The 21,428-nt window shown below is 40.3% G+C and overlaps 1 protein-coding gene across 2 annotated transcripts in view; it reads right to left on the bottom strand.

Annotated features, from left to right (window-relative positions):
• The window catches only part of POLR3B (RNA polymerase III subunit B), a 124,834-nt gene that overhangs the window by 75,050 nt on the left and 28,356 nt on the right, over window positions 1-21,428 (bottom strand). For both annotated transcript variants that reach the window (XM_084617906.1, XM_084617907.1), the window contains exons 10-13: window positions 17,347-17,469; window positions 15,624-15,740; window positions 12,180-12,314; window positions 1,271-1,432 (exon numbers count right to left, since the gene is read on the bottom strand). In XM_084617906.1, coding sequence (XP_084474032.1) covers window positions 1,271-1,432; window positions 12,180-12,314; window positions 15,624-15,740; window positions 17,347-17,469 — 537 coding nt within the window. The remainder of the gene's footprint in view (window positions 1-1,270; window positions 1,433-12,179; window positions 12,315-15,623; window positions 15,741-17,346; window positions 17,470-21,428) is intronic.

Genomic DNA, 21,428 nt, shown 5'->3' with positions numbered 1-21,428 from the left:
TTACAGACTAAGATGTTTTTGCATGTGATTTGTAGTGCCAATTTTGTTTTTAAAACTGAAGAAAAACTCAACCTGATTCTAAGCAGAAAAAAAAGATCAAGACTTCCAAAGATTGTGCAATAGGTATTGAAATTTATTTTTTAATTGTTAACTGTGGACTACTTTGAGTTAATCTATTTTAAAAAACAGAATTAGTTAGTTCGAGAATTTCAAATGCTTCACTACAGTTAGCTAAACCTCAGTGTGTCTCATAGCAACCTCATTTTACAGTTGAGTAAACTGAGGTTCAGATCTGGAGTTGCATCATTATGCTTTGGCAAAAATAAAAAGTACCCACTTGGATTTTGTTGAGATGGAAAACAGCACGAAACTAGAGATCAAAACACCCTAAGAAGTTTATAAAATTGATCCTGTTACCAGCTTTCATCAGTTCTCCTATGCAACTCTAAACTGTTCAGAACTTCTGAGTTGTACATCTGAATAAGGTTCACCTCTGACCCCAGGTCCTTTTAGCCAACAGGAAACAGATACATGGGCTCCAGAGTAACCCACATGTACACACTGAAAATTAATTCTTTAGTTGTTGGACAAATAGTATTTTAAAAGCACCTAGTAGTTTGCCCAGTGTTACATGATAAGTCAATGTCAGACTGAAAGAGAACACAGAAGTCCTAGTCCCCTGGTACAACCAGTACACTGCATCATTACTCTTAATTGCAAACACCTGTGAACAAAAAGAAGCATGGTCCCTTTAAAAGATCCAGATCTATAGCTGATCCTCTGTTTTACTCAATTTACAAACTAGAGCTGGTTGAAAAGTTGAGTTTTTGAAACCGACTGACATTTTTTTGCAAAACAATGTCAAAGTTTTTTCTGCGTTTTTCAACCAGCTCCATCACAAATATTGCAGTTTGACATCAGATAAATCTAGGTGCCAAGTACTCACCATGAATCACTGATGTAAACAAAATATTTTTTGACAATTTAAAATGTCTTAGTTCTCACTGTTATTTCAGTAGGACTTCAAAGTAGTATACATTGATATAAATGTATTATGTTGATCATTATCTCCCTCTTAGTGAGTTCTTCGAGCTTTATTCATGAGAGTTTTATCACTTGAATCTATAAAGAATATTAATAGCTTTGTTTTCATGATCAAAGATACTGGCACCACCAGGACAAAAATAACTCACCCCATTCATCTCAGCCACCACCCCCCTTTCAGGCTGATGAGAAACCCCACCAAGCAGCAATAAAACATAGCACTTACAGTAGAGATGGCATTTACCATGCCATTGGTGATCTGATCTTGACGCATATGCTTCACTACATCAAACTGGGCTGCTCTCTGCTTTGGAATGACCTGATCAGCAATCTTCTTCATTTCAGAGTTAAATTTTTTGAACAAATCTTCAAAGAGAAGGGAAAGAAGCTGCAAACACAAAACAACTGGATTTAGAGTGAATAGTGGGTGACATTTCTTCTTTTGACAGACCAAAAGTGATGCATTTTAGGTCACCAATGCTTACTAATGTCATCTTACTAAAAGAAATAAAAACTGTATATTCAGTACCTAACTTTTTGGTGAGAATGCAAACAGAAGACCAGATTAGAAAGAATTTCAAATCTACAAATGGCCCAGAACACCTACTCTTTTTTTTATTTGTCTGAGGCTCTCTCCTTCACCATACTTCTCTTTTCAAAATTCTGAGGCTGCACTAGCCATTTATTAAAATCCTTTTTCAACCTGGTGACATTGTATCTCATTTGATCAACCACATTGTGTAGAGAGTTGTCACTTTGGATGGGCTATTACCAGCAGGAGAGTGAATTTGTGTGTAGGGGGGTGGAGGGTGAGAAAACCTGGATTTGTGCTGGAAATGGCCCAACTTGATGATCACTTTAGATAAGCTATTACCAGCAGGACAGTGGGGTGGGAGGAGGTATTGTTTCATATTCTGTGTGTGTATATAAAGTCTGCTGCAGTTTCCACGGTATGCATCCGATGAAGTGAGCTGTAGCTCACGAAAGCTCATGCTCAAATAAATTGGTTAGTCTCTAAGGTGCCACAAGTACTCCTTTTCTTTTCACCACTAAGGTGTGATTCTCCTGATCACCTGACAACTACTTTTCAAGATTTAAAACTATGGCTATACAGAAATTTGACTGCCTTAACATTCAGCCCCAGACTCCGCTGCACAAGCAGGCATCCTCAGAGAGGGTGGGGAAGAAAAAAAAAAGACCCTCTTAGGGATTCTACTTGTACAAACAGCAGGGCCTTTTTCCTCCCCTCTCCCTCCCTCCGAAGGATGCCTCGGGAGCAGGGAAGAACGATGCTGTTGCGTGGAGCACTTTTAGAAAGAACCCTAACAATATAGATTTTGGGGGTGGTGCATGGCTGGCATGGTCAGACTGAGGCAGGGAGGGGCAGCAGACAGTTACCACAACTATTGCAGAAAAGAGTTGGGACAAGCTCTTTCCTTTCAGTGACTCCAGGCCAGCTGCCAGGAACTGCCTGCTTCCCCTCCGGCTGCAGCTGAAACTCCTTTCCCCCATTTCTGACAGGGTAGATCTGAGATGATCAAGATTGGTACTCCGATGTACATCTAACCTCCTGTTATTCTGTAAGCTACCTAGCCTTGCAGCCATGGTCAACTGATCCGCAATTTATGCAAGTCTCCGTCTAATTTCATATTTATTGTCTATATTCAAGTAGCTCCTGCAATGTGCCAAACCCTGTCCACCCACAGAAAGATATAATCACTAAAATGAAGAGCCTACAGGTGGGTACACGAGTTACCTACAAAGGGGATTGGGATAAAATGCCATGGTATAAAAGTAACTATTCAACACTGCTGCTATTTATTGGTTCCAAAACCCCTCCTCTTCTTCATATATGCTCTCCACGTATTTTAACATTATACAGTGATTTCTTTTGCCTTTTGTCTGTTATGGAGATGCTCTAAAGGGTTTTTTTTTTTTTTTTTTGCTCTGCTATTTGATTGTTTTCACAGCTTTCCCAACCTCCTCCAGTAAACACTAGTGCTTTCCCAAAATACTTAAATTTGCATTAAATGATGCACTGTCAATGTTTACAATGATTAGTTTTTCAAACAAGCAGTATAAATTCTAAAACTTGACAATCCTATTCTGAGATTCTGTTTTACAGCAACTCGAATGTCAGAAAGACTAAAAATGCACTAGCTACTGAATGCCAAAAATGGTAGTTCCCAGCATACAAAGCATTGTAGTGTTGAATAAACTGGGTAATCAGCAAGCACAGCTAAGACATTCTGGAGTCTACTGCATAATTTAATTTCTGTGTGTGAAGAATGAAACTGAACTATAACGGTCACCTCTGAACTGCACATAATGTCACTGTCTCCTCCCTTGCAAGCACAGAGCCAGTCACTCACTTCTCTCCCAACAAGAAGGGCCACCCATTCTCATCTGCCATCTTTCCACCAACATGCTCCAGCTAGGCTGCCCAAAGCAAATGATCTCTGCACAGTCAAAAGCCTCTGGAAATCATAACATCTGAAATCAACATTGTCAGACCTCCATTTTGCTGACATCTTAGATGAATCACACAAAAAAATAGAAGCATGAAAACTTCAGAAAGTCATTTGAATTCACAACTATGAGGTGGTCTAACTTACAGGTTATCATTTCAACGAGGAGTCCAAAGACTAGTAGCTTTCACAACAGCAGCCTGAGTGATTTGAATACGGCTGTGCTTCAGGAGTACCAGGACATTTAATAAAATCTCTCTCTCTTTGGAATCAATGTGAATTTTATTTATTTTTTTGTTTCCAATTAAAAGTGATTTTCTTGAAACAGCTGAGTTCTCCCAAAGCACAACTCAAGCAGCTGAGGACAAGCTTGTTACAAGTTTTAGGATCCTGTGAGATCCTAATGCTTAACCCTATGCCTTCTCCCATTGAAATACAGGGCAAGACTCCCACCAGGCTTTAAAGACAGCAGGATTGGGCACCCTAAACTAAACTCTTCAGGGCAGGGAGAACATTTTCTTATATCTATAAAGCATTATGTAAGCCAATACTACTAAATAAATAATTCTATATGTTAAATGCAAAATCACTTAGATTTAAACTTAGCACCTAAGGTCGAAAATTTAAACAACATGAAGTAGTAAATAAAGTTAAGGTTTCTACATCACCGTACAACTACATCTCTTAGCAGTCACTCTTTCCCCTTTACTACTGAGTTTCAATATACACATGTGAAGTATTTATTTAAACCTTCCTTTTGAATATCCAATTTCTCTATTTGATTGTGTGTTTCAGGGAAGAAGTCTTCCTCCCATCTTGGTCACCATATACAAAAGGTCTCAGAGGGTATGTCTACAACAGCAGTTCTCCAACTGTGGGTCGGGACCCTGTTTTAATGGGGTCGCCAAAGGCTGGTATTAGCCTTGCTGGGGCCCAGGGCCAAAGCCCGAGCCCTACCGTCCAAGGCTGAAGCCCAAGGGCTTCAGCACTGAGTGTGTGTGTGGGAGGGAGGGGCCCTCAGGTTACAGGACTGAAGCCCTTGGTTCCCCCACCCCCAAGAATGGTTGGGGCTCTGGCCCCCCTGCCTGGGGCGGCAGGGCTCAGACAGGCTCAGGATTCAGTCCTCCCTCTTGGGGCCATGTAGCAATATTGGTTGTCAGAAGGGGGTTGCGATGTAACGAAGTTTGAGAACCCCTGGTCTACACTGCAATCAAAGACCTGAGGCATGGCCACAGCTGGCTTGGGTCAGCTGACTCAGGCTTGCGGGGCTCAGGCAGCTGGGCTATACAACTAGTGCAGATTAGCAGGCTCAGGCTAGAGCCCGTGCTCTGAGATCCCACACGGTGAGGAGTCTTGAGCCTAGGTTCCAGCACGAGCATCTACACTGTAGTTTTACAGCCCTATAGCCAGAGGTCTGTGAGTCCAAGTCAGCTGACCTGGGCTTTGAGACTCGGTGCCATGGGTTTTTTACTGCAGTGCAGACTTACGCCTAGGGAGATAAATTCTGAACACCATAGGCTAAAGAAACATCTCTATGTCTTGCCCTGTAGACCCGGCAAGTGTGTTCTCTGCAGTGGAGGAATGCTTATGATATTACCTTCTGAGATCATCCAAACTACTTCATCTGCAGTCCTGAGAAAAACAGGGGTCTTGCTGGGATTTGTATCTCTTTTCTGTGTACTTGCTTACAGAGGGTCAGACATAGTCTGGAAAGGGTGTGGCTGAAAATTCTTATCCATGGAAAGGCGTGTTAACTTTTCCCAGTAATGCAATTTGTATAGGCACTACTCTTGTTTATGACATGATACCCTCTTACCAACAACATGCCTTTGTTACCATATGGCCCTATCAGGCCCTCCTAGCGGCACCCTGAGACGGGCCATCATCACTTGCAGCTTGTTCAAGCAACCCTGAGTACTACTTATTTATTTATACATTTAGAGAGGCTGGCAATGTGTACTCCCCGAGGGAAGCGCCGAACCTACCAGCAGTAGAGTCAGTTCTTCGCCATTGCCTTCCCCAGCCAGAAAGGGATACGGACAGGGCTGCTGAGAGTTATTTGTCAAAACTGTTTTGATGCAAAATTGGGTCTTTCACTAAATGAAATTTTGTATGAGATGTGTCTTTCGGCTGGGAAAACATTCGGTTTTTCAATGAAAAGTCAAAATTTCCCACAGAAAACAAAAAGTGTTTTCTGATGAGCTTTAGAGAGGGATACAAAAAGGACCCCAACACCCCCAATATCTCAGCAAACATTTCTGGCCTAAACTCAAATCAGAGAAGACTGTTTTTGTTCACTCCACATCTTATCCTGCATCCAGAGAAGCAAACAACTCAGCTCAGATCCATCTGATGCATAAAAGTAATAAAAATTTCCTCACAATGGAAGGGGCATTATTCCACCTGAGCAAAGGTAGCTTGGATTAACTAAACTGGTGACGACTGCAAGCAAATTTGCTGACTGAGATTTTGTGGATGCTAGGGCCGAGACCAAAATTTGTGTATCCTGCACAGCCACCATATCACAGGTTTTAAAAAAAAAAAAAACAGAGTCATCGTGAGATTCTTGCCAAGAGTGCTTTAGCCACCTTCCCTCACACTTCATTCATTATGGGTCATCCGTAAATCAACATGACTTGTATGAAGACAAAGCCAGTAGACAGGGCATGGCCAACATGGAGCAGCTGTGCAGCATTCATAAAATTATGACATATGACCTAGCTATTGAGACAGAGAGTGGCACTACATTGGTTTAGCGTGGGGGTTCTCAAACTTCATTGCACCGCGACCCCTTCTGACAGCAAAAATTACTACACGACCCCAGGAGAGAGACAAATGCCCAAGCACGCCCGAGCCCCACCCCTGGGGTGGGCAGGCCAAAGCCCAAGCCCCACGGACCTGGGCGGGGTGGACCAAAGCTGAAGCCCAAGGGCTTCAGTTCCAGGCATGGGGCCTGTAACATGAGTCTTGATGCCCCGGGCTGAACCTGTCAGGCTTCAGCTTTAGCCCCGGGTGGTGGGGCTTGGGTTTCAACTTCAGCCCCAGCAAGTCTAAGCCAGCCCTGGTGACCCCATTAAAATGGGGTCCTGACCCACCGTTTGAGAACCACTGGTTTAGTGGAATGTTTATTATATACTTATATTGCTTTAACTGCATGAGGGCTGACACCAGGAAGAAGACAGTAGCTCCCAGATTAAAACATCCCAGCACACACTTGAAAGACAACAGGAAAGCTCTTAGTTAAAGGATCCCACCTCCTATATCCAATGAAGTTGCAAGACTTGTTCTGCCAGTGCTGGGAGTTAACAGATCAAAGGGCTATAAACAGGTAAAAATGACTTGGTCCCTGTAGGGACAAGGTGGGTGGCAATTAAAAACCTGAGCAGGATTTAGAGAGACACTTCCTGAAGCAAAGATGCTGAACTGGGTTATGAGATTAGGGAACAAACTGCCATCCAGACCCTAAAGGTCTTGGGATGTCTGTAACAAGTTTAGACCTACCAGTTTCCCCTTGTGGAAGGGGAAGAGACTTCTGGTAGGCTAGAGATGCATATAGCATGTTTATCGTTTTAAGATCTTTTTTCTCTGAAATGCTTTGGTTCTAAACAGACAATACCTTGTTTTAAGATGGCTGTCTGGTCACTGGACACCACTGGTCATAGCTCCCGGAAAGAAGAAAATTGCAGGTACTGAATCTAAATTGGACCTGCTGAGGTAATCACGGTTAGCACCAGGGGACTATAGCCCAACACCATCTGACAGTGTGAGAATCCTGTGATTCTACCTCGAGAAAGCAGACAGCTCAAGGCCTGAGATCAGGGGTGGGGGAGGTGGGCAGGGGCAGAAGGGATGCATTCAAAGAGACCAGGACAGGCCAGAGGTGCAATTAGCTTGGTAATTTACAGAAGGCAGCTAGATGTTATCCTATCAACAGCAGAGGATATATATATTAAAAAAAAAAGTAAAACCATACTAAACTCTTGACAAAGTGGTCTGCTGGATAAATATCTCTTAAACCCCTCTGGAGGCTTCTAAACAACCTTAACTCTGCGGGGAAATCAGGCAATAACCTAGATAAGGACATTTTAGTGTTTGTGGTTCCAGAACAGTTTAATTTTTAAAGTCATTAGGTTTTTTTCCTTCCTCTTCCCCTCTCCACTTCCACACAGTATCACTACAGAGGCTGTATGAAGCCTCTGCGTTATTCTGTTACGAGAACTGGGACCAAAAAAACCCATTTTGACACTGGGTGCAAAATTTCTTAAAGGGCTCACTTTTTATTTATTTTAACTAATTAACAGATTTACTTACAATTTCCCAAAAATTCATTCTATATCCAAAAGAATAAGTGCTATCATTTTGGGAAGGATACACTATATATTTTTTTAAATACATAAGAAAAAGTTTGAATCTCTGCTTTAAGGGCTTGTCCACACACTGTGGGGGCTACAGCAGCTTGGCAATGGCACCACAGCTATGCTCTTGTAACCCCATGGCATGCCACAGATAAACTCCTTCTGTTACTATCGTGAGTTTCTGTCACTGTAGTAACTCTGCCTCCCTGAGCTGCGGTAGCTAGGTGAATGGAAATATTCTTCCATTGACGAAGCTGCATCTACACCAGGGGTTTAAGGTTTGCATAGTTACAGCTCTCCGGGGTCGGAGTTTTTCATACCCTTGAGCGCCATAGGCACATTGACCTAAACCCCGGTGTAGACCAGGCTTTAGTGCAAAACTCACACCTTGACTATGGAGCCACAGCTGGTCCTTCCATAACAACAGTTCCTTTTTGGCTCAAAATCATTCTACTTAATTTTAAAAGTCATACAGACCATACACTCTTAGGGAGGAAAACTTAACTGGAGTCTTCAAAGTTATACCCCTTTACTGAGAATGAAGCGTGAGTGAGAGGGAAACAGTTTTGCAGTTTGTCCCCCTGACAATTCTAATGATCAAGGGGCTTGAGCCAGCGTCCACTGAAGTCAAGAGTATTTCCATTGATGTAAATTCGCTTTTGATCATACCTTAAAACGAATGTCCAGTAAAAACAGAATGTTTTAATTAGCCAACTAGAAAAATATTTTCTGCACTGAACCTGCTGATTTAAAAATAAACACTACAATTCCACTAAAATCTTCCAGTGCCAGGAACTGTAGTGAATATGAACACAAATCAAATCTCTTTTTCTTTGAGGTAAAAAGTTATATCCTAAGTACACCGACTTTACATTTTCCAGCCTGAAAGTCTTACACACTTTGCTAATTTTTGTACTTTCACAGCCTCTCTGTAAGAGCAGTGAATATCTGCAAAACAAAGTCTCACAATAAACCACATTATTTAGGTCAAGAGTAAGTGATTAAAAGAAAAGGGATGGAATGCCAGTGATAATATTCAATACATTTCAGAGCTAGTCCAAGGCCTTTCAGCCAGCTTAAGACAGGAGCACTAAAGAGCAAATTATATTTAAGAAAAAAATACTGACAGCTCATCAATTGATTGAAAATCCTAAGAAAAAAAATTAATAAAGAAGTTAAGCTGCTGAAATACAGTTTCACCAATTAGCTTAATGTCAGAGAATTCTAATTAGGCGCCTTGAGATTGTTATTTAGTGTTTAAGCCTTTAGAATGCCAAATTCTCCTTTTCACACAAACTGGTTGCAAAATTAAAGACATTAGGCAGCCTTAATTATATTATCAGAACAGCTGGGATTAGGCAATCTCTGAAGTCAAGGCGGTATTCTTTTGTCACAGGGTAGAAATCCCTTGCTTTCCAGGGTGCCGGATTTTGGTGCTGTTCCATATCTCACCCATACAAAGCTAGCTGCATTAGAAACAAAAAAAACTGAGGACAAAGAACAGAGTAATGCTCAGCAAATAATGAACACATTAAGGAAAGAGAAAAGGTAGGTGAAAAGATTAAGCCTGAAATCAGTAGGTTTTGCTAACACCTCTGCTGGCACCTGGCCTACCAAGCCTCTAGTGGCAGAAAGACGAAGAGAAAGCTCTGTAAACCAGCTTGGCTAGTGGATACAACTCTGTTATCTAAAGCTAAAGCACATTTCATACTCCCTTGTCCCATGGGGTGTGAAATTAGTAGCTATTGTTTTCACACATTTTTATAAACACAATGCCTTTTATGTCTTTACATTGTTTAGACCGCTATGTTTTCCTCTTCACACGGGAATGCTCTTTTTTAATTCAAATCTTTAAGCAACAGGATTTTTATTCCAGAAACACAAATTTAGCATTTTAAAAATCTCAGCCCGTTTAGTTACACAAACTTCTGCTAATTGTAAACATTTAAAAACATACTTAAAGAAAAAGTGAAATCTCATCCTATGCTTTATTTTAATTGTTTTAGTCCCCAAGTACAGGTAAATCAAGTTTATGCTGTTAACATGTGTTGGGGTGGGGGAAAGAGGAAAGGGGAGTCAAATGCTCAGCTTCCAAGGATCATTTAGGAAATCCCAAGGGAACTAGAACCATTAAATCAAATGGTACAAATATACGCAATCACTGCACAACTATCCATGATGAAATAAACTACTATACATTGCCTTTGTTGTAATGATCTTCTACAATTAAAAAAAACACTTCCCATTTAATTTAACCAACTTTTAGAGAGACAAGGTGGGAGAGGTAATATCTTTTATTGGACCAGCTTCTGTTGGTCCAGTGAAAGATACTACTTCACCCACCTTGTTTCTCTAATATCCTGGGACCAGCATGGCTACACCACCACTTTAACCAACTATGGCAGTTTTAACATTTGCAACCAGAATGCTTTTGTTTCAGATTGCAGAAAGGTTGCATTTATGTTTTCTGTGATTTGATTACACCAAGGCAAACAATCAACCTTCAATTTATTTAAGTAGGATGGCTATAGTGGCAAATTAATGATTACTTTTACTGGTTACAATACTACAGAACTATAGCAATAATGTTACAAGTTCAGGCTGCAATGGTGCTTTAATTATAATCTTAAAACGTTTGGTCAATTATAATATTCCAGGGGGAAAAATTAGCTTTAGGCTGAAGTTGTTTCATGCTTGTGTAAAATCAGCAAGAATTCTGTTAGGGAGGAAAGTTAGGCAAAGTTTTGTTAGGTGTTTGAAAAAGGGACATTTTTTACACTAGTTAAAACTTTTTGTTGTTTTATTTGAGCTCTGATAACTTAAGAGAAGTTGTGTGAAAACTGTCTCAGATTCATAGATACTAAGGTCAGAAGGGACCATTATGATCATCTAATCTGACCTCCTGCACAACGCAGGCCACAGAATCTCACCCACCCACTCCTGCGAAAAGCCTCTCACCTATGTCTGAGCTCTTGAAGTCCTCAAATCGTGGTTTAAAGACTTCAAGGAGCAGAGATTACATTCATATGTATTTTGGAGACGAAGTTTTTCTATTTTAAAGCATCTTAACTTCAGTGCATTCTCCCAGGATGTCACTGTGGAAAGATACCACGAGATAACTTCTTGAACTGCCATAATAGCTGAGTGTGCTTCAGAAATGTTGTTTCTCTTTTTCTGGCAGATCTTAACTCTGCATTTCCTGGTTATCTCACATTTGTTGTTTGTGTTTTTACTCTAAAGCACTTGTAAGGGGTGAGGGTGGGTGGGGATAATGGTAACTTTGAATTTTTGAGGTCTGAGTGTCATGTTCTGGGTCGGCATAAAGAGCACAGGGCACTGCTGTGTGCCTAAAACCACAAATCCATAAGTGGATGCCGTGTGTGTGTGTGACACAATTTTTCCAGTTTGCCTCATTATGTACATCAGTCTAAATTCTTCATGTATGGTCTAAGAAGATACAGAGGTAGTACAACATAAAAACACGTGCAATCCTTAAATGCTATTATATATCTGAATACACAGTTTTAATTTGTACTGAGTCAAGCAATGAAGTCCAACCTCAATCTAAATTACTTCCTCATCATAACTAAATAATAAAATGTAAAATAATGTAAGTTATACTAGGGCCTTGGTAACTAAAGTGATCAGTGCCCTAAACTGACAGACATATAGACAACACACCCCTTTTATCAGGAGCATGCAAGGACATGCAGCACAGAGTTTGCAGCCCAGAGGGAGGGGAGCTAAGGTTGCTTTAAGCCATCTTTGCACCTTCCCAATCTGAGCTGCTCCTGGGGATGGAGAAACCCCCGGCATAACTCAGACAACCCAAGGGGCTGGTCTAAGTTACGGCAACCTGCTGGGGCAGTTCTAAGAGCTGCAGTACTGCCCCAAATCTCTGCAGGCCTGCAGCACATCCCTGATGTGCTCTCCTGCCTCCGGTCCCAACCCCTACACCACAGCTTGCCAGGGGATCCTCAGAAGACAGCCCTTACAGGGGTCTTCTGCAGTATGTGTACCAAGAGAGTTCTCCTACAGCCAGACCTGGGGCTATTAGGGCCCCCTTACACTGCTCCAACCCTATTCCCAGGTGTAAAGGGGCAGAGTGAGGGTGAGAATCTTACTTCAAATGTTTTCTATTGTTTAAGACCCAATTTAGGGAAAGCATATCTATACTTAAGCACATGTTTAAACTTTAGAAAAGTCAAGGAGGAGGAAATCAAACTCAACAGGTTCCCCCACATCTACATCTTTTTTTTAAGTAAAAAGAAAACACAAACAAAAATCACACAGCCCCAGAGTGGGGACCCACCTGTCCAGCCAATTCCAATCGCTTGTTTCCATAATAGTCTCTGTCATCTACTTTGTTTTCTCCTTGGGCCAGAATTACCCTGCGGACCATCACTGCTGTGTAGATGCACTTGGCACGGAAATGAAACTCTTTTACCTGTAATCGAAAAGGTTTGAGAAAAATGTTGATATCACAGGATCAAACATGCAGTTTTGACTCAAAGATCCCCACTTAAATCAGTGGGGAGTTGAGCCTGAGTGAGGACTGTAGAATGGGGCTTGTTTTACATTATGAAAGCCACCAAGAGAAATCTTAAATGTGTTAGGAACATTGAAAGAGAACTTAAAATGAAGTAGATTGGAATAAGTATGTATGTCAAATATGTTATGGCAATCCTTTGAATTGATATCGGACATTGTCTAGCTATGAAGAAAAAAGTTTGCAGGAAATGGAATAATTCAATACTGTGGCATTTTGTAAACATAAGCAACTATCACTAATGAAACTTATTTCAACTACACTGGAAATTAAGACACGTTGCCTGCCACACACACACACACTCTCACACAGAGTGTGGCTCATAAAACAAGTTTCTGTCCCATATCCCACCAGTAAACTCAATCCTGAGTTAGGAATCATTATTTTCCACTCTGTTTCAGATCTGTTTCCCAAACAGAGATTTTCAATTGCATCAAGGAATAGCCTTCAAGACTTCACATTTCCATTTAGATTCAGCTTGAAAGTTATAGTGTGGGAGGTAATACCAAATCTGCATTTACACCCTTAGAATAGACAGCGAGACTTTATCTTCCAAAAATCACATATTCCCTACCCCCACAATTTGGATAAACTCTCCTTTGAGGTTCCTGCATAACAACTTTCCTGTGTGGAAGGCTGGATGGAGCTCCATTCACAATTTGAGAATGTTGCTCCTTGATCCCCCACTTGTAAGGTTTGAGGTTTTCTAAACTATCTCTCTCAATCCAACAGCCACAGAATCTAGCTATTATACTAGCCGACATCAATAGATTCCCAGAAGAAACGTACGTTTGAATGTTCCTGTGCCATTTTTTTAAAAGACGACTAGCAATAAAATAGTGTGTTTAGCAGCCCCCATTCCTCATAACTGTTCTAATATAGGAAGGGCTTTCACGTTCCTTGGTCACTTGTTTTTCTCTACAGAGGAGACCTTTCTCGCAAACACCACTTCACTTGAAAAAAAAATTGTTATGTTTGAATATGCACATTCAAATAGACAAATTCTAATTCAGCAACTACTGATTCACAATACAGTTCACCTCATCACACTATATTAATAAAGTTTAGGCTCTGGCACAGAGCGTGCTTCGAAAAAAAATCCCTGCAAAATCAAGACATGTTTGCTGGAAGACTGTTTATCTCCTCCACTATACTTACTCAACCTTTGCTGAAGTGAGAGGAAAGAGAAAGCTACGGAGACACAGTTTTATCTTTTACATAACGGAAAAGGATATGATTTCTTCAAACACCTATTTCGCTAGTGAGTTTCCTCCCCTTTAGAAATATATTGTGAATTTATTTATCTTAAAAGTGAATTTTTGTACTCAAATAATACCAGGCTAATAACACTTTCCCCACAGAGGAGCTACAGTGCACATAGATAACTCAAACCTCTCCTCTTGTACTTTAATACTTGCTAGGAATTCTACCTCTAGGGATAAGAGGTCCGTGTGTTCTACATTCTTGACTTTGCTCCCGATTGCAATGAGTGCTAATTATGGTGATGGACTATAAGGTTGGCTGCTATGAGGAGAGTATACATCCACTTTTCTGTTGAGAAGCCTAGAATGTGGGAACATGGTGACTAAGGTCTCAAAATGCAGACTTCTTTCCTTCTGTTTATCTCAGTAATTATACCACACTCATGAAAGTGGCCCTTGAACTGGCATCTAGGGCTGCAGCTTAAGGAAGCAGGACCTCCAGATGGAAAACCCAGTGCTAGGGAGTCCACAGAAAAAGTAATTAAAACAACACACAAACCAACCAGTTCAACATTAGGTTTTTCTAGCAGTTCTTTTCAGACAAACCTCTAAAGATTTATTCTGGGTTTTTTAGTGTAACCCACATACCTCCTGGGTGTGGTGTTCTGTCCCATCTAGTGGCACTGAGACCACTTAGAGAGACAGGCATATGTCTTTTAGCTCATGCACTAAGCTCCAAAGGTCCCAGGTTCGATCCCGCCCGCTGACGACTGGGGTCTGTTGGCGTTACAAGTGGGGGCTCTGGGATTTCAACTGGGAAGTTCCTGAAACTCGGGACGGGCTTCCTCAGCTAGGGGAAGTATGTAACCCACACACCTCCTGGGTATAGTGTTCTGTTCCATCTAGTGGCGGGCGGGCGAGAGATATTAATGAGTTTTCTCTACCGCCTTAGCTAAGAGCCACAGAGTCTGTCGGTATTACATTAGCTTGAATTTTTCCACTTTTGTTTTTGCAATACCTTCATTATGTCTTATATGAAACAGGAAAGTCAAATACTAACATTTTCTAGTCTATACTATTGAAAGTGGATCTCCAGAGACATTGCAGAGGGCATTATCACAAATACATGTAAGTACTCCTCCTTTGAATCCCTTCTCAATACCCACTTCGGCCATGACACCTACAAGGGCAACTAGGAAAAGTAGATATTTATATAATTACAAAAACTAATTTAAAAACATTACATTGTGTATAAAAATTGGAATTTGATAGTCTCGCTCCCCCTACTCTTTGTATGTTGCTCATGTTCTTCCATTGCAAACTCTTTGAGACAAGGATTGTGTCAATTTCTATTTGCCCAGCCTATCAGAGTTCTAATCCTAACTGGGGCCTTGGGGTCTTCTCTAACATAATTACACATATTTTTACAAAACTTGAAAATTGCATTCTTGGTGAGCATTCCTCCCAATGTTCAGACAATTTCCCTTCTTCACTTTTCATCATTCCACCTGTGTATTAGTTTGCACACTGTATTGGAAAGCAAACAGTAAAAAAAAATAAAAAAAAAATAAAAAAATCATTGTTTAAATAGATTGAGATCCTTCTGTTATACAAGCAGGATCTGTTGCAGATCAGGTTAGAGTTGTATATAGCAGTCTCTCTCCTAGAGCGTCTGCAAGCTTCAGAGGGCAAGTCATTAAATGAGTATGTCGTAAACAGAAGAGCACTACTTAGTGGGCTCTGAAAGTCTCTTTGGTCTCCCGGGCACTTCACTGTTCTTTTTAAGGTTTTACTGGTCTACTACTATGAGATTCATTCAGAACTCAGTCAAGTTCTAAAACAATTTCAGCAGGCTCTCTTTTGAATGGGAAAGTGCAACATGTTACTTAAAAATCTCAGCCATTGCATTAAAAGTCTTACTCTCTAATAGGATTCATACTAGTGGAAAACTTGTGTTTCACCCCCCAAAATAACATTTTTTCAAGTTAAGGGAAACACTACATACAGGAACATGTGTCAGGATGGTTGATGCTAGCAGCTCTCGTGCTTCCTCCATCTTCGTTTTCTTTGGGCCTCCCCACATCCTCTGCCTTCGTACCTTGTTTCCTATGTACTTTAATGCCTGTCAAGCAAGTACCAATGATGTGTTTAGTACTAAGAATGTCATCTATACATGTGTACACATTTTTCACAATCATTGCAGTTTAGTTAGTTGTCAGTGGCATAGCTACAAAGTCAAGTCACAGAAGTGAAAACCACCACATATTTTTAAATACCTTTCATTCATGAGCATCACAGAAAGCTTCGTAGGTGATCAACTTAATATACATAACTGACAAATAAATAACATACTGTACATTTCAATATTATACATAGGTAACATCTGTGGATGAATAGGGAATGGTGAAAGGGTATAAGTGCCACAATATAGGGAAAATAAACCATCATGGGGACGTGAGAAGCATGGCTCCACGTGCCAAAGACATGAATTCCTCCCAATTCACTTTTCATCTCCAACTCCTTCTTGTCTAGTCTGACAGTTTCATCCAGGTTAACATAGTAATTGCATGTATCCAGAGAAAATTACAAGTAAGATTTATTTCCTTTCCTGTAGTAACCACATCTATTTATGTATATATGGCTCTTATTACCATAGTAGAAACACACCTGCTAATCCATTCATGGATTTTATCCTCACACTGCCCCTGTAAGAAGGGAGCTATCACCCCCATTTTTACAGAACTTGGGCACAGGGCAGATTGAGTGATTTACTCAAGATCACACAAGGAGTCACGGGCAAAGCCAGGAATTGAACCCAGGTCTCAAACCCTGACCAGTGCACTATCCATTAGACCATCCTTCCTATGCTGTCCTTCACCTTCTTCCCCAGATTTCATCGCCTCTCTACTCAATTTATCTTTATTCTATTTGGTACTTCCTGCATGGAATGTTTTCTTAATAGGGTTTTGTTTTGCTCATGTCTCTACGTTCCCCCTGCAATCTCCCCTTGTACCGTTTTATTATTTCACGCTCTTACTTAAAAGGGCTTCTATGCCGATCCTAACTGTGACAAATCCAAAAGGATGAAAAATAGAAAACAAGAGATCCAGTTTAATAAACTCAAGATTAATTATGAAAAGGTTAGATCATTTTTATAATGAAATACCAGAGATAAACTAAGTTTTTGCAGCTTGGTTTTAACAGATCAGTAAGTACATGAAAAAACAGATACAGCAGTATGGCCTCTATTCCAGCTAATTAAGGCGTTCAGACTGAAGAGAATTATGACCCATCCTTCACTGGTGGCTATTATTACTGGCTTTTATGCAAAAGATTAGAATTTCGGTAGAGTTCATGCACAATGAAAGCACTCTCACACATGTGGAAGGTTCCTGTCTGTGGCGTGACCAACTCTAAAAAAAATTTGAGGCCCTCAACAAAAATCCAGCTCACTCAGATTATAGACTTCACTACCCACCACATACACTAAACATGGGCTACTTCATGTCTGAGTACAAATAGATGTGTCTTGGCTTCATTTTTTCTCCTCTCCTCAGACAATTAGAGCAGAAATTTTCTTGCGACATGTATGGCCCCAAGCCAAAAGTAAACAAAAATAACAAAAAACCGTGAAACTGTTGTGTCAACAACCCACGTACCAATGGCAAAATAAATAAATAGTCATCATCTTTAGATTTTATAGCCTATGGCCATATGAAAAGACACACCTGCATCTGTGTAAAAATCTGAGCTTTCTGGCATTCTTCCAAACTGGGAGCAAATGCAGCCATCACGTGCTCTTCTGTACCAATCATCTGCACAATCTCTTGGTCACTCTCAACACCCATGGCCTAGGAAAGGAAGAAAAGACAGAAATAGTGCTGGCTTTATGTTAACTCACTGACATTTGCTTATGCTAATTTGGTATTGTTTGTCAGTATTACTTTGGAGCAAAAGCTACTTCTTCTCTCAGAAACCGTGCCATCTGGCATTGGCAGCCCATACTCAAGCTATGGAAGAACCTGAAATGGTAATCTTGATAAGCAGCAGGAAAGCAAATGCTCTAGAGTGCCTTTCGCTTGTGTGTGAGCTGTTCCTTATTTGCAGAAGTATACATTTAATATAATTTCTTAATAAAAATAAAAACTAACAGGAGCCTTCCAAACGATCAGAGAAAGCCTATTCAAGAGCTACAATAAGGGAGGGTGAAATTATCTAAGAGATCACACATAAGTCCCCTACTCCAAACAGTTCTGCAAACTTAATGTTACAGCATATTCTATTTGAGTAACTTTTGCAATGTACCATCTTTGCACCTATTTGCATTTAGAAGATGACTTCACTACAGAATCCCACTTGAAAGCCATTCTATCTATTCTTTCACTGATCCTTAGACACCTTGTTATACTTTATACTGTGGAAAAAGCTTAATAAACTAAGAAAGCGCTTAACAGGTTTAGAAAAATCTCTCTATAAATAAGTGTTTCAAGGTGGCAGCCAGCAGTGCAGGCCTTTGTGGATTCCAGATGGTGCTAAAGCTTTTCCCTTCACACATTTGTCTGGAATTCTGCCATATCAAGAAACTGGGAATAATCTCACTAAACCTCTTTTGGCGGAGTAATAACATGCCTCTCAGAAGTCGGGAGTAAAGTTACATTTTGCATTCATATTCTTCCTTAAGCTGTGCACAACAAAGATCATTGTAAATAATGGCCTACGAGGTATACCCTATGCACCAATTCTCAATAAAAATTGAGAATATACCAAAGAGTCATATTTTCTTTAAAATACATGAGTACCTTCCTTCAAATAGTCTTTGCTGGGTGTTATTTTGCTTTTAACATCCAACTAATGCCTTGCCTTCTGCAATACATTTGTCAGCCCCTTTATCAGGTGTTTGATACTGTTTTTAAAGGTACGAATGGTAGAAATCCTTAAAGTAAAAAAAAAAAAATTAATAAAAATAACCCACCCATGTGTCTTGATGAGGTCTCAAAGCAACACATTTGTAATGGTGTAAGAATGCTCCAGTTTCAGTGTATATTGTAGGTTTGGTGTAGAGCACACATCACACTTCTGCAGTACCACCAGGATACTATTATAACAATCTACAAGTAAATCTATCCAGGCCTCTATAGATTCCCAATTAAGATCTTCATCCAAGTCTTTAATCATTAAATATAAAGAGTAGGTAAAATAATCATACTTTTGCACATCATGGATAAAGGCTTCTACATAAAAGATGGCAGAACAGGTTCTTGATGAATATTTATGCATCTTGCAATTTAAATTGTTGCTGGTTGCTTAATTGAGAAAGATTTAAAATGTGATTAAAATTGTTCAAACACTTGTAAAGCAAGGTAGACAGAATGTCTTAATGAAAAAAGTGAACTGTGAATTTCCTGCTAACTGGGCTAACAAAATTGAGGTTGACTGCTGTTGGAATAGTTTCATTAAATCAGTATCAAAATGTCATGACTTGTTAGTTCATACTATACATGGTGTTGCACAGTATAACGAGTTTAGCTATGCATATAAGCCAATATGAACGCAATACTGATAGGACATGCAAACGAAACATTTGTTTGTATTTTTATTTGGTGTGTTGAGCAGCTTGATCATTCAGGTCTACCTTAATACTCTTTTTTTAGTACTTTGGGCCCTAATGCTGCATCTGCCCATGCACAATGCACTGCAGAATCAGGGCGGTTAGCTTGTAACACAGCTGGGATCCAGAAGCCCCAAGACATCTCATTACTATTATTCATATTATAGTAACACTCAGAATGTACAGACCTATTGGAATGGTGTCCATGGTCTAAAAAGAAAGGCTAGGGGAAAGAAATATAAAAGCAAAGTGGTCAGGGAATAGATTTACATAGGTCGTCTTAGTTCTTTTTGGATGAAGTGCCACAGGGGCTTATATTATGGGACAGAGGTGGGGAAAGGGAAATCTCAGGAAGGGATATTTTAATATGGGCAGAGAAGTAAGGAGGAGGAAGGAAAGGAAGGCAGGTTGTTGAGGAGAGTGCCAGGCTGAGAGAGTGAGGTTGGGACCAATAGGACTTGGAGTTTAGTAGAAAGCTGGATTGAAGCAAACAAACACACAGAGTGTGAAGAATGTCTAGAGTTCATACTGTAGAATGCAGTCAGCCAACCCCACTGGTGTCCAGGGACTGTGGAAGTTGCTGCTGCCTAAAGAAGCATGTGTGTAAGAGTGCACCTCTGCTTCTGGAGGCTGGCCCCAGCCCTGGGAAGCCCAGCTCTTCCTCCCCCCGCCCACATCTTAATGATGATGTCTAGCGGTTGCCATGGCAGTTCCCTAGAATGCAGTTCTGTAATCTTTTAGGTTAAATTAGAGAATGGTAGGTGACTGGATTAAAAGATGTCAGAGAAAGTTAGAGGTTGACCCCATCACAGGTAGAATAAGTTTGTGGCTTTCACAGATCAGAGATGAGTGCTATGAAATTAGAGATGTGGGAATCCATAAATTCAGCAGACCCACAGTGAGGGAGATATTAATCTGCTTCTTTAAGATTTCATATCACAAACTTCAAGTTATTGCAAAGTTAAAACCACTTCTTAATGAGACAACGGGAACCGTGTTCAATTCTTTCTTTGCAGATCCCAGAGTGTGCTATTCATAGGCTTCAATACATGCAGAAATTAGAAAGGTTTCAGCGTAAAGATGTTTTACAAAACTATCTGGGTCCTAAAATCTGACTTTAAAGTTCCTTTACACCAATAGTTTTGGGACAGTGTATGATCTTCCATTATTTTAACTCCCAAGTCATTCACCCAGATCTATATCTGCTCATAGAGAATAATAGTCTCTAGGGGAAAAAACAAAAATACATACAAGATCATCTGCCAACTGATGTGTAACCAGCACACAAGTGAAATTTATTAAGCTAAAACAAGTGTTTTTTTGTTTGAAATCTCAACTAAGGAAATTTCTTAGAAGGCTGTTTTTAGTTATTACACACATCGTATACATATTGCTTTCAGATCTTTTACGTGGAGCCATTAGTGATACCTCTAGTTAAGGTTGCCCAACACTTTCCATTATAAAGCACTCTTCAGTTACTTATAACTGACAAATATTTACTGTTTTTTTCCCATGCCAGGTGTTGGCTTCAGGCTGCAAATAGATGTATTATCTTCATGAATGTTTCAGCAAACATGCCGCAGCCAAGAATGAAATTAGTCAAAAGTACCTATTTTTCCCTCTGTTTAAAAAAAAAGAAAAGAGAGGTTTTCCAATCGTTCATTGTAAGTGATCTATTGCCTCCATCTCATGGAGCAAAGACTTGACATTTGGTGATGGTGAAAGATGGGGAAAGGAGGATGACAATTGCTGTCACTGTCAAAAAACGACCAGCTAAGCTTTGGTCAAATTATAAACCCTAGGAAAATTAACATTCCCACATGCTCAGTACAGCCGGCTGCTAAAATGTTCAAATTGCACCAACTCCTACGAAACTCCCCGAATGGCTCCGTATGGTATGCAGGCAATGCAGCCCAAAAAACCTTTTGGCCTGAAAGTCTGGAAGATACCATGAGTTCTAGCCTCAGCTGACATGTGTCATGCTAGTTCCAGGTCTCTTATTTTAAATAAAAGATTTGTTTGCATAATAATACTTATCAAACTGCTGTGAGGCATTAGCATACTGGTCTTCCAGTTGGGGAAACTGAGGCAAAATAGTTCAATGACTTGCCCGAAGCATGCAATGGGTCAGTGGCAGAGCATAAAATCCAGGACTCCTGACTACAAGTACAACATTCTAACCTCTCAACACAACTCTCTGTT

Source organism: Lepidochelys olivacea (genome assembly GCF_965140295.1).
Source record: "Lepidochelys olivacea isolate rLepOli2 genome assembly, chromosome: 1".
Classification (NCBI taxonomy): Eukaryota; Metazoa; Chordata; order Testudines; family Cheloniidae; genus Lepidochelys; species Lepidochelys olivacea.
This window is presented reverse-complemented; position numbering and strand designations above follow the sequence as displayed.